The sequence below is a fragment of the Octodon degus genome, unplaced genomic scaffold, assembly GCF_000260255.1.
Source record: "Octodon degus isolate 3935 unplaced genomic scaffold, OctDeg1.0 scaffold00029, whole genome shotgun sequence".
In the NCBI taxonomy this organism is placed as follows: Eukaryota; Metazoa; Chordata; class Mammalia; order Rodentia; family Octodontidae; genus Octodon; species Octodon degus.
This window is the reverse complement of record NW_004524605.1, coordinates 2,915,303-2,924,888: the sequence shown is the minus strand read 5'-3', so window position 1 is coordinate 2,924,888 and position 9,586 is coordinate 2,915,303. Positions and strand designations below refer to the sequence as shown.

Genomic DNA, 9,586 nt, shown 5'->3' with positions numbered 1-9,586 from the left:
TTTACTTCTGAAACACTTCTTATACACCTGATTTGTTTTCCATTGAATTGCAGTTGCTTTTTATAAACGATCAATGGAATAGTGACCTCTGAACCTCTCAGTAACAGCTCGAAGCAGTCTAAATGACACAGCCCTTTGTAGGCAGTGTGGAGAAACGCACATGGATGGTTTCCACCAAGTAGCGTCCCGCCGCCGTGCGGAGCGGGAGGCGCAGCATTCGTGTAGGCTGCGTGCGGAGCCTTCTGCTGCGCCAGGTCAGTGTCCGGACGCAGCTTGCGGTGGTCGGCTCTCCAAAAGAAAACAGATCTGTTCCTAAAGGAGTTGAGGAAAGTGGGGAAATGAGTCTTAATCAGATATCAAATACTCGCATGTGCTTACAAAAGTGATCCTACCTGCAAAGGAAAAAAAAAAAAAAAAAACCAGGAAATTGCACAATCAGGCCTCTGGCCTGGGAAAGGGATTCCGGTTTCTTCAGAAATTCCATCTGTGCTGGGAAGATGGATGAAGATGAAGGGAAGAATTAGCATTTCAAGTTGAGGACTGAGTAGCATTTGATGTTAGACAAAAGTCGGACATGGGGCTAGGAAGATAGCTCATGTCCTGGTGGTGGCCCCTGTCTGTGATCCCAGCGCTGGGGAGGCTGAGACAGGAGAATCACAATGACTCCAAGCTGCTTAGCGAGACCCTGTGCCAAATAAATAAAAGATTTTTTTAAAAAAGTAAATGTTATCCTCAAGCCAAACCAGACCTGTCCTGAGGCCACCAAAAACAAATAAATAAAAATTTTAAAATGTTGGGGGGCCGGGGAGATGGCTCAGTAGAATAAGCACTTTCCTGGCAAGCGCAAGGGTCTGAGTTCCATCCCCAGTTCCGCAAAAAATAAATAAATAAAAGTTGAGATTGAAGAGTGAGGGGCCCTTGAGTCCCTTCCGTGATACTCGTCTGTGTCATCCTTTTAGCAGTCACATCTATTTATTTAAAGTCAGTCTTCCCATGAGACTCTTAAGTCCATGAAAAGGGTGGTGGGCCCCGTGCATTTTGTACACTCTGTGGTTTAGCATCTAGTCCTATGCCGCCTGCACCGTTGGTGCTCAGAGAACACTACATGAAAGAGTACGTTGAGCCTGCAGCTGAAAACTAACCCTTTGATTTTGTGTTTTCCCCTCTAGTGCCTTGCCTTCCACGACATCTCCCCCCAGGCACCGACTCATTTTCTGGTGATTCCCAAAAAACATATTGCCCAGATCTCTGTAGCAGAAGATGATGATGAAAGTGTAAGTAGATTTCTAACGTGGTTTATTTTATTGCTTTTTATATTCTTTTTTTTTTTTTTTTTTTTTTTGGCAGAGCCAGGGATTGAACTCAGGCCCTTGCACTTGCCGGAGAAGCTCTTATTCCATTGAGCCATCTCCCTGGCCCCTATTTTATTGCTTCTTAAACTGGGAAATTAAATTTTGCAATACCACGTTTTCTTCTTCCTAAGGGCCTTTCTAAAGAAAAACTGAATGACCTTTAGTCATAGTATAGTTTGATTTAGATAAAATGGATACATCAAAAATGATACTTACATTGCTGGGCATGGTGGTGCACACCTGTAATCCCAGCACTCAGGAGGCTGAGGCAGGAGGATCATTTCAAGTTTGAGACCAGCCTGGGCTACAAAGTGAGCTCAAGGCCAGCCTGAACTGCATAGGGAGACTCTTTTTCAAAAAGATGAAAACAGGGACTGGGGAGGTAGTTCAGTAGAGTAAGTGCTTGCCTGGCAAGCGCAAGGGCCTGAGTTCAATCCCAGGTTGTGCCAAAAAATAAAAATAAAAAAAGACAAAAACAAAGGACAAAATTATATCTCATAGAAAGATTTTTTAAATCCAAAAATAATATATGTGAATTTTAGTCAGGCCTGGTGTGTGCCTCTAATCCCAGCAGTTGGGAGGAACTGCCTTGAATCTACAGCCTTGTGCCTCAAGCTCCCAGCTGCTAGGATTATAGGCATAGGTCACCATACTTAGCTGAGTTTTTAAGTGGAGCCAATTTTACACTTAATTCGTTTATTGGAATCAGTATTGTTAGTGGGGCATGGTAGCACATGTCTGTCATCGAAGCCCAAGTAGGGGACTTGTGAGATGGAAGCCACCTTGGGCTGTAAGCAACAAGTTCAAGGTCAGCTTTTTTTGTTTGTTTGTTTCCATACCAGGAATTGAGTTTCCAACTCAGGACCTCATGATTGCTAGACAGGTGCTGTGCCATCGAGCTAAATCCCTGGCCCCACTGCAACTTAGAGTGAGGCCGTCTCTCAAGAAAGAGAATGAGGGCCAGGGAGATAGATAGCTCAGTGGAATAAATGCTTGCCTGGCAAGTGCAAGGTCCTGAGTTCTGTCCCGGGTACCACCAAAAAAAAAAAAAAAGAAAAAAGAAAGAGAACGAAGCTGGGTGTGGTAGCACACACCTGTAATCCCAGAACTGGCGCGGGTAAGGCTGGATTGTTTGGAGAGACCACCCTGGGTACACAGTGAGCTGAAGGCCAGCCTAAATGCTAGTGAGACCTGTCTCAAAAAGACAAAAAAGGAAAAAAAAAAGTGAAGAGAGAGTGAAGCAGTCGCGGTGGCCCTAATGGTGCACACCTGTAGTCCTGGCCGGGAGGCTGGCTGTGAGTGCAAGGTCAGCCTGCACCACGTAGCAAGACCCTATCAAAAACAAAGTGAGCAAGGGAGAAACTAGTAAGGGTTAGACACTGAATGCTAATGAGATTGTAATTATAAATCATTGGGATGCAGTGTTTCAACTTGACAGTTTTTTACTGTGATATTTCAAATTGACTGTCAATAGCAAGAGTTATAAATTGCCTGTGCTGAAGAAACTGCTTTTCTTTTCCAGCTTCTTGGACATTTAATGATCGTTGGCAAGAAGTGCGCGGCTGACCTAGGCCTGAACAAGGGTTATCGAATGGTGGTGAACGAAGGCACAGACGGGGGCCAGTCCGTCTATCACGTTCACCTGCACGTACTTGGCGGGCGGCAGATGCACTGGCCTCCCGGTTAAGCGCGCTTTGGGGATAATTTTCCCTTTGTAGGCAGTGAGTAAATTTGCAAGTTCCAGTATGCTAAACAGTACTCTTTTGCCTGTGTACGGAGAGATTGAAGAATTATAAAAACCTATGTGTAATAAAAGACATCATTGCATGCTCTGCAGCCTCTGAATTGATTTATTGTGTAAAGAAATTTATTTGTTGGACTGTAGGAAGATGGGTTCCTAAGTCTGGAGGTCACTTGCCTTGCTTGTGCTGAGGCTGGGGCTTGACCTTCAGGCTTTGCACTTGCTAGGGAACCACTACCACTGAGCTGTAGGCTCTTGTCTTAGTTACTTGTTGTAGGGACAGAATGAATACCTGACACCCAAAGATGAAGGACAAGAGGTGCGTTCCAAATCCGGCTCTGTAGAGGTTTCAGGCTGTAGTGGGCTGGTTCCCGGGCAGGGCAGCCCGCAGGCGGGGCCGCAAGGAGAGCTGGTCCATGGTCCATGGCAGGGCAGCCCGCAGGCGGGGCCGCAAGGAGAGCTGGTCCATGGTCCATGGCAGGGCAGCCCGCAGGCGGGGCCGCAAGGAGAGCCGGTCCATGGTCCATGGCAGGGCAGGCGGGGCCGCACAGGATAGCTGTCTGTGCAGGGCAGGTGGGCTGCGACAGCAGCGAGCTGGCCCTCTTTCTGTCCCTTTCTATTCCCTGCAGGCCTCAAGCCTTTTGGGTGGTGCCACCCATCCCAGGTTGGGGCTTTGTCTTCAGTAAATCTGTTCAGCCACACCCATAAGTGTGCTGGTCCTAGTCAGTGCATTTAATTTAGATCCAGCAGCTCTCACAAGCCCCACCTATAAGTGGAGGTGGCTTTGGGGGACATTGGACACAAGCCATCACACAGCCCTTCAACTTCTTTCATTTTCTCTCTGAGGAGAACCTGACATTTGAAAGTTGCATGTTTATAATGTGATTGGACTGTGAAGACAAGCCACAAGTGTTCATATCATTCAGTTGGAGATACCCTTGAGCCACGGAGCAGTTTACCTTTGTCCCTTGTGCAGAGGCCTGTTTATGCACAGGGTCATTTCATCCCCTCGATTCTTGCTTGCATAAGATACACTCCTGTATCTTTTATATGGGTGATTTTTTCCATGCTTCTTAATTTAAAATGTTGTATTCACCTTCCATGTTTATTTCTAGTGAAATGTAACGGGCTGGAGAGATGGCTCAGTGGTCTAAAGCACCTACTTGGAACAAGCTTGGCAAAGCACAGGGACTGTGGTTCAATCCCCCAGCACCACATGCCAGCCAGTCCCGCCCCCTGGTGGGCTGAGCTGGCCACACACACACACACACACACACACAAAATAAATAAATAAATGTTTAAAAAAAACAAAAACAAGGAAGTTCAAAAAGTCATTTACAGTTTAGATTAGGTCCAAAAACAAAAAATAAGCCCAATTTAGATTAGGTCTATTAGACCAAATAATTGAAAAATATAGGAGAGCAAAACGCCAACCAATACTTAGAACAAGCTAAACAAAGCACAGGGACCCCGGTTCAATCCCCAGCACCACATGCCAGCCAGCCAGCCCCGCCCCCTGGTGGGCTGAGCTGGCCACACACACACACAAAATAAATAAATAAAAAGAATTTAAGGGGCTGGTGAGATGGCTCAGTGGTCTAAAGCACCTACTTGGAACAAGCTTGGCAAAGCACAGGGACCGCGGTTCAATCCCCCAGCACCACATGCCAGCCAGCCCTGGTGGGCTGAGCTGGCCACACACACACACACACACACACACACACTAAATAAATGTTAAAAAAAAAAAATTAAAAAAAAAACGCCAACCAAGACATCATCAACATCTTCACCACTACATTTATTCTTTTGTTTTTTGGCAGAGCCGGGGATTGAGCTCAGGCCCTTGCGCTTGCCAGGGAAGCACATATTCCACTGAGCCATCTCCCCGGCCCCATTCACCACTACATTTAGTGGGGAAACATTTTATTGAAGTTATAGCCCCACAGAAAAAAAGGCTAACACCACAGTGCAGTGTATTGTTCAAAGACAGTAACACAAAAAGAATTTGGAAAGACTAGATTGTAGGGGGCTGGGGAGATGGCTCAGTGGAATAAGCACTTCCCTGGCAAGCGCAAGAGCCTGAGTTCAATCCCCGGTTCCGCAAAAACAAAAAAAAAAGACTAGATTGTAATGTTGCATTGTATACCGAATGTTTTAAATTTTTTTAATCATTTATTTATTTATTTGGTACAGAGTCTTGCCACACAGCTCAGACTCATGCCGACCTCCTGGCTCAGCCTCCCCAGTGTTGGCGTTGTAGGCATGCGCCACCACGCCCAGTTTTGGTAGTCAGCGTGGCACAAGGCTGCCACAGCGCGCAGTACTGGGGCTCGAACCCGGGTTCTTGTGCTTGCCAGCAGGTGCTTAGACCACTGGGTTATCGCCCTGGCCCTACTGCATATTTTAAGATATGCCATCCATACTTATACAAGAGATTCTATACACAGAAAAATTAAATTTAATAAAATTGTCATTTTGTATTTCCTGTTATAAGAATGAAAAATATGCAATATTTAGTCATCCTGTATCTAAATACCTGGACTGGTACAAGGTGAAGCGAAAATACTAGTCCAGGAGATTTTCTAACTTAACTGCCGCATTAACTGCCGCATAGCTGAGAATGTAGAAATGTTGATGCGAGGACCCAGAAAGTGGCAGTTCTGAGTCTAGAAACAATACTTGTGTCGAGTCCTCTCCCCAAGCTTTGCCTGGGCTCTGAGGGGTGAAGATGGCCTGACCATGTGGGGCCGGTCATCGGCACTTCCTCACTTGGTAAACGACCTGAATATTTGAAGACTGAGAATTCACTTTCTCACTAGGATTATAGCTCAGCAGCACAGTGTCTACCTGGCAAGCACAAAGTAGTGAGTTCAAATCCAGGGACAGGGGCTGGTGAGATGGCTAAAGCACCTACTCAGAACAAGCTTAACAAAGCAGAGAGACCGTGGTTCAATCCCCCAGCACCACATGCCAGCCAGCCCCGCCCCCTGGTGGGCTGAGCTGCCACACACACACACACACACACACACACACACACACAAATTAATAAAAAATTAAAAAAAAAAATCCAGGGACAAAAAAATTCACTTTTTCAGTGGAAAGTGTGTGTGTGTGTATGTGTGTACATTAGCAGAAATACTTAAGCCGTGTATGAATCTGGCTATGTGGAGTTGGGGACAGAACCTGAGGGTCTGAGTTCTTATGCACACTGGCAGCCAAATAGGGTATTTTCTTTTGTTGGCGGGACCTTGCTATGTAGTTCGGGCCAGCATTCAACTCACTCTGTAGGACTGTCTACCACTAACTCACTATGTTGGAGCGGTCTGCCTGCCTCAGCCTCCTTAGTGATGGGACGATAGATGGGTGCTACCGTGTGGGACCAAGCCTGTTTTGGGCCTCACAATGTCCCTTATACTTTCTGAGTTTCTTCAAGGTAAAGTAGCTTTGCTTCCTGGTTTTCCATCATGTAGACATTGTACAGCTTCAAAAATGTCTTTGAAAGCTAGTCATGGTGGCCTACACCTGTAACCCCAGCCCTCAGGAGGCTGAGACAGGAAGATGTGTGTTTCACCAGTGTTGGCTACAAAGTGAACTCAAGGCCACTCTGAACTGCATAGCAAGACCCTGTCTCGAAAAGAACCCCCCCCCAAAAAAAGTATTTGAGTTAGGCTCAGTGGCACAGGCCTGGGCTGTGATTCATCCCAGCACTCAGGCTGAGTCAAGAAGGTCATGGGTTGCACCCTAGCTGGGCAGTTTATCAATTTAATAAGACCCCATTAAAAAGGGGGTTGGGTAGGGTTGTAGCCTAATGTTAAGATCCTAAGTTCATTCCCAGTTCTAAATTTTATTTATTTTATTTTGTATTTTAGGGAAGGGTCTACAGGGCGTTCAGGGTCTCACTACTAGATCGGACTCATAGTGATCTGCCTGTTTACAGCCTCCCAAGAGCTGGGATTACAGGCCTGCACCACCACGCCTAGTCTCAGTCGCCCTCTCACTGTGCCCCAGGGGTGGGGCCAGCATGGCACTCTGGGGATCAAACCCTGGTCCCTGTGTCTGCCTAAATAGGTGCTTTAATCCGCTGAGCTCTCTTTGCAAGGGTATCTGGAAGTAATTTGCACCAAGCCGGCAGCTGCAGTAACTACAGTTTCAACTTCAACTCCACGATGTTCCCCTTGGCCAAAACTGCATCAGGTCCTTTTCCAGTGCAGAGCATTCAGCAAATGGTAGCAAGGCAGAGCCACCAGAAACGCACACCCGACTTCCACGACAACTATGGTAATGCTCTATTAGTGGGTAGAGCCCCATTCTGTATTGCTGCGTGGACCTACACAGCAACACAAATTGGAATAGAATGGAACTTTTCCCCTGTTGGCAGGTCACCCCCAAGGAATGGAGAGATACGGAATCATGCCAGCTGATAGGATACAGCTAAATTATTTCTAAATGAAATCATAATTGATGCCAAGTAAAAGTGCTGTGTATCCATTAAAATATAGCCTACTGAAGAAATAAAGTACAATTAAAACCTTCAAAAAAAAAAAAATCCACTGAGCTATCTGGGTGGTCCTACAATTTTTTTTCTTATTCTTAGTGATTTTTTTTTTTTTTTTTGTGATTTTTAAATAGTCACAGAGGGAATTAGGGAAATTGACCCTTCATGTGAGACAAATAATTTTTTCCTTTGTTGTGTTAAAAATATTTGTATAGATGGGCCAGCCAAATAGCAGATAAAAGCATGAGCAAGCAGGCGGGGGGAGGGGGTCCGATCCCTGGGCCTGCCTGCCAGGCCTGCCCCCAGGGTGCGCGGAGATGGCAGTTGATACTGGGCATGGTGGCCCGCGCCTGTAATCCCAGCTCTTGGGAGGCTGTAAACAGGTGGATCACCACGAGTCCGATTTAGTAGTGAGACCCTGAACATCCTGTAGACCCTTCCCTAAAAATCAAAACAAAAGAAGATATTTGTATAGATACTACATTGCTTTTTAAATTTGTCTTGTAAGTCTTTTCTGCCCTAACATTTATAAAAAGTCGTTGTTGGTCATTTCCTTCCGCGAGCGGTGCGGAAAGGTTCGTTTTTATCTTCGGGTCTGCCAAACTTGCAGCATGAAGGAGGTGAAGAGCGAACGGGAGCGGGAAGCCGGCGAAGACACCGTGGCGGGGACCTGGGGATGCCAGCGGCGGCAGTCGTGCGAAGCAGGAGCGGCTCGGCCCCGAACCCGCGCCTGCCGCGCATCGTCGACCAGACTTTTCGGGCGGTGGCAGCAGAGCCCGAGGAGGCAGCCGGTCCCCGGCCAGAAAGAAAAGCAAGTCCTCAGCGAGAAGAAGCAAATCTCCTCGGAGTAAGAGAAGCCGAAGTCCTCACCACTCGACAGTCGAAGTGAAACAGGAACATGAGGGTCACCCCGGAGAGCTCGAGAGGATCGGCCACACCGTGAGCCATCCAATCAGGAGCACGGGAGGGCTAGGAACAGTGACCGAGACAGACACCGAGGCCATTCCCGCCAAAAAGAAGCTCTGAGGGAGGCCTGGGAGCGGGCCACCTCAGGGACGGGGCGAGACAGCCAGAACCTGCGGGCTCCGGAAGAAGAGCGTGAGCTCTACACGCCAGGCGGCTGCGCACCGCGAAAGAAAGAAGGCAGCGGAAATGGCAGGCGTGCTCAGGAGTTGGGGCCTCGGCCCGGTGGCAACAATAAAGACAAAGAGGTGCCTGTGAAGGAAAAACCAAGCCTTGAACTCTCTGGGGCTCTTCCTGAGGACACTAACACTTTTCGGGGTGTAGTCATTAAATACAGTGAGCCCCCAGAAGCACGTATCCCCAAGAAACGATGGCGTCTCTACCCCTTTAAAAATGACGAGGTACTCCCTGTCATGTACATCCATCGACAGAGTGCTTACCTTTTGGGTCGGCACCGCCGCATCGCAGACATTCCCATTGATCATCCGTCGTGTTCAAAACAGCACGCAGTCTTCCAGTATCGGCCTGTGGAATACACGCGTGCTGATGGTACTGTTGGCCGAAGGGTGAAGCCCTACATCATTGACTTGGGCTCAGGCAATGGAACTTTCTTGAACAACAAGCGCATCGAGCCGTAAAGATACTATGAACTAAAGGAAAAGGATGTGCTTCAATTTGGGTTCAGCAGTAGAGAATATGTCCTACTGCATGAGTCATCAGATACCTCTGAACTAGACAAGAAGGAAGACGAGGATGACTACCAGGAGGAAGTAGTTTCTGACAGCTAGCAAACTACTCACTGAATGAGTGAGATACCTTTTCCTTCTTGGAACACTTTAGGATGGCCTCAGAGAGCACACGCTGCTCTCTGGAATGCCTCTTACCGCCTTAAGCCTTTCTTCTGTTGCCACCCAGCTTACATGACAGTTGAAGGACATGGACTTATGTTTCGTTGAACTTCTTCTGTGGCACATCAGCCACACATCTGTGGGTATTTGTTTTCAGATCTGCTACTGAGGATACAACCCTTAAAGG

The 9,586-nt window shown here is 47.3% G+C and overlaps 2 protein-coding genes and 1 pseudogene across 2 annotated transcripts in view; 2 read left to right on the top strand and 1 right to left on the bottom strand.

Annotated features, from left to right (window-relative positions):
• Lyrm7 (LYR motif containing 7) overlaps positions 1–217 on the bottom strand; it is a 49,736-nt gene extending 49,519 nt beyond the window's left edge. Inside the window, exon 1 of the mRNA XM_023713095.1 lies at positions 161–217. Coding sequence (XP_023568863.1) covers positions 161–217 — 57 coding nt within the window. The remainder of the gene's footprint in view (positions 1–160) is intronic.
• Positions 218–1,069: 852 nt separating this feature from the next.
• On the top strand, positions 1,070–3,188 carry Hint1 (histidine triad nucleotide binding protein 1). The gene is made up of 3 exons (XM_012514300.2): positions 1,070–1,087; positions 1,170–1,274; positions 2,875–3,188. The coding sequence occupies exons 1-3, from the start codon at positions 1,070–1,072 to the stop codon at positions 3,037–3,039; spliced, it is 288 nt and encodes a 95-aa protein (XP_012369754.1). The 3' UTR covers positions 3,040–3,188.
• A 5,011-nt stretch (positions 3,189–8,199) lies between these two features.
• Positions 8,200–9,575, top strand: LOC101577264 (annotated as a pseudogene).
• Positions 9,576–9,586: the final 11 nt, after the last annotated feature.

What these genes read in the sequence shown, in the direction of transcription:
- Hint1 (XM_012514300.2), top strand. An exon ending in CAGAAGATGATGATGAAAGT is followed by an intron (nt 1,275 to 2,874) that starts GTAAGTAGATTT and finishes TTTCTTTTCCAG; the next exon opens with CTTCTTGGACATTTAATGAT.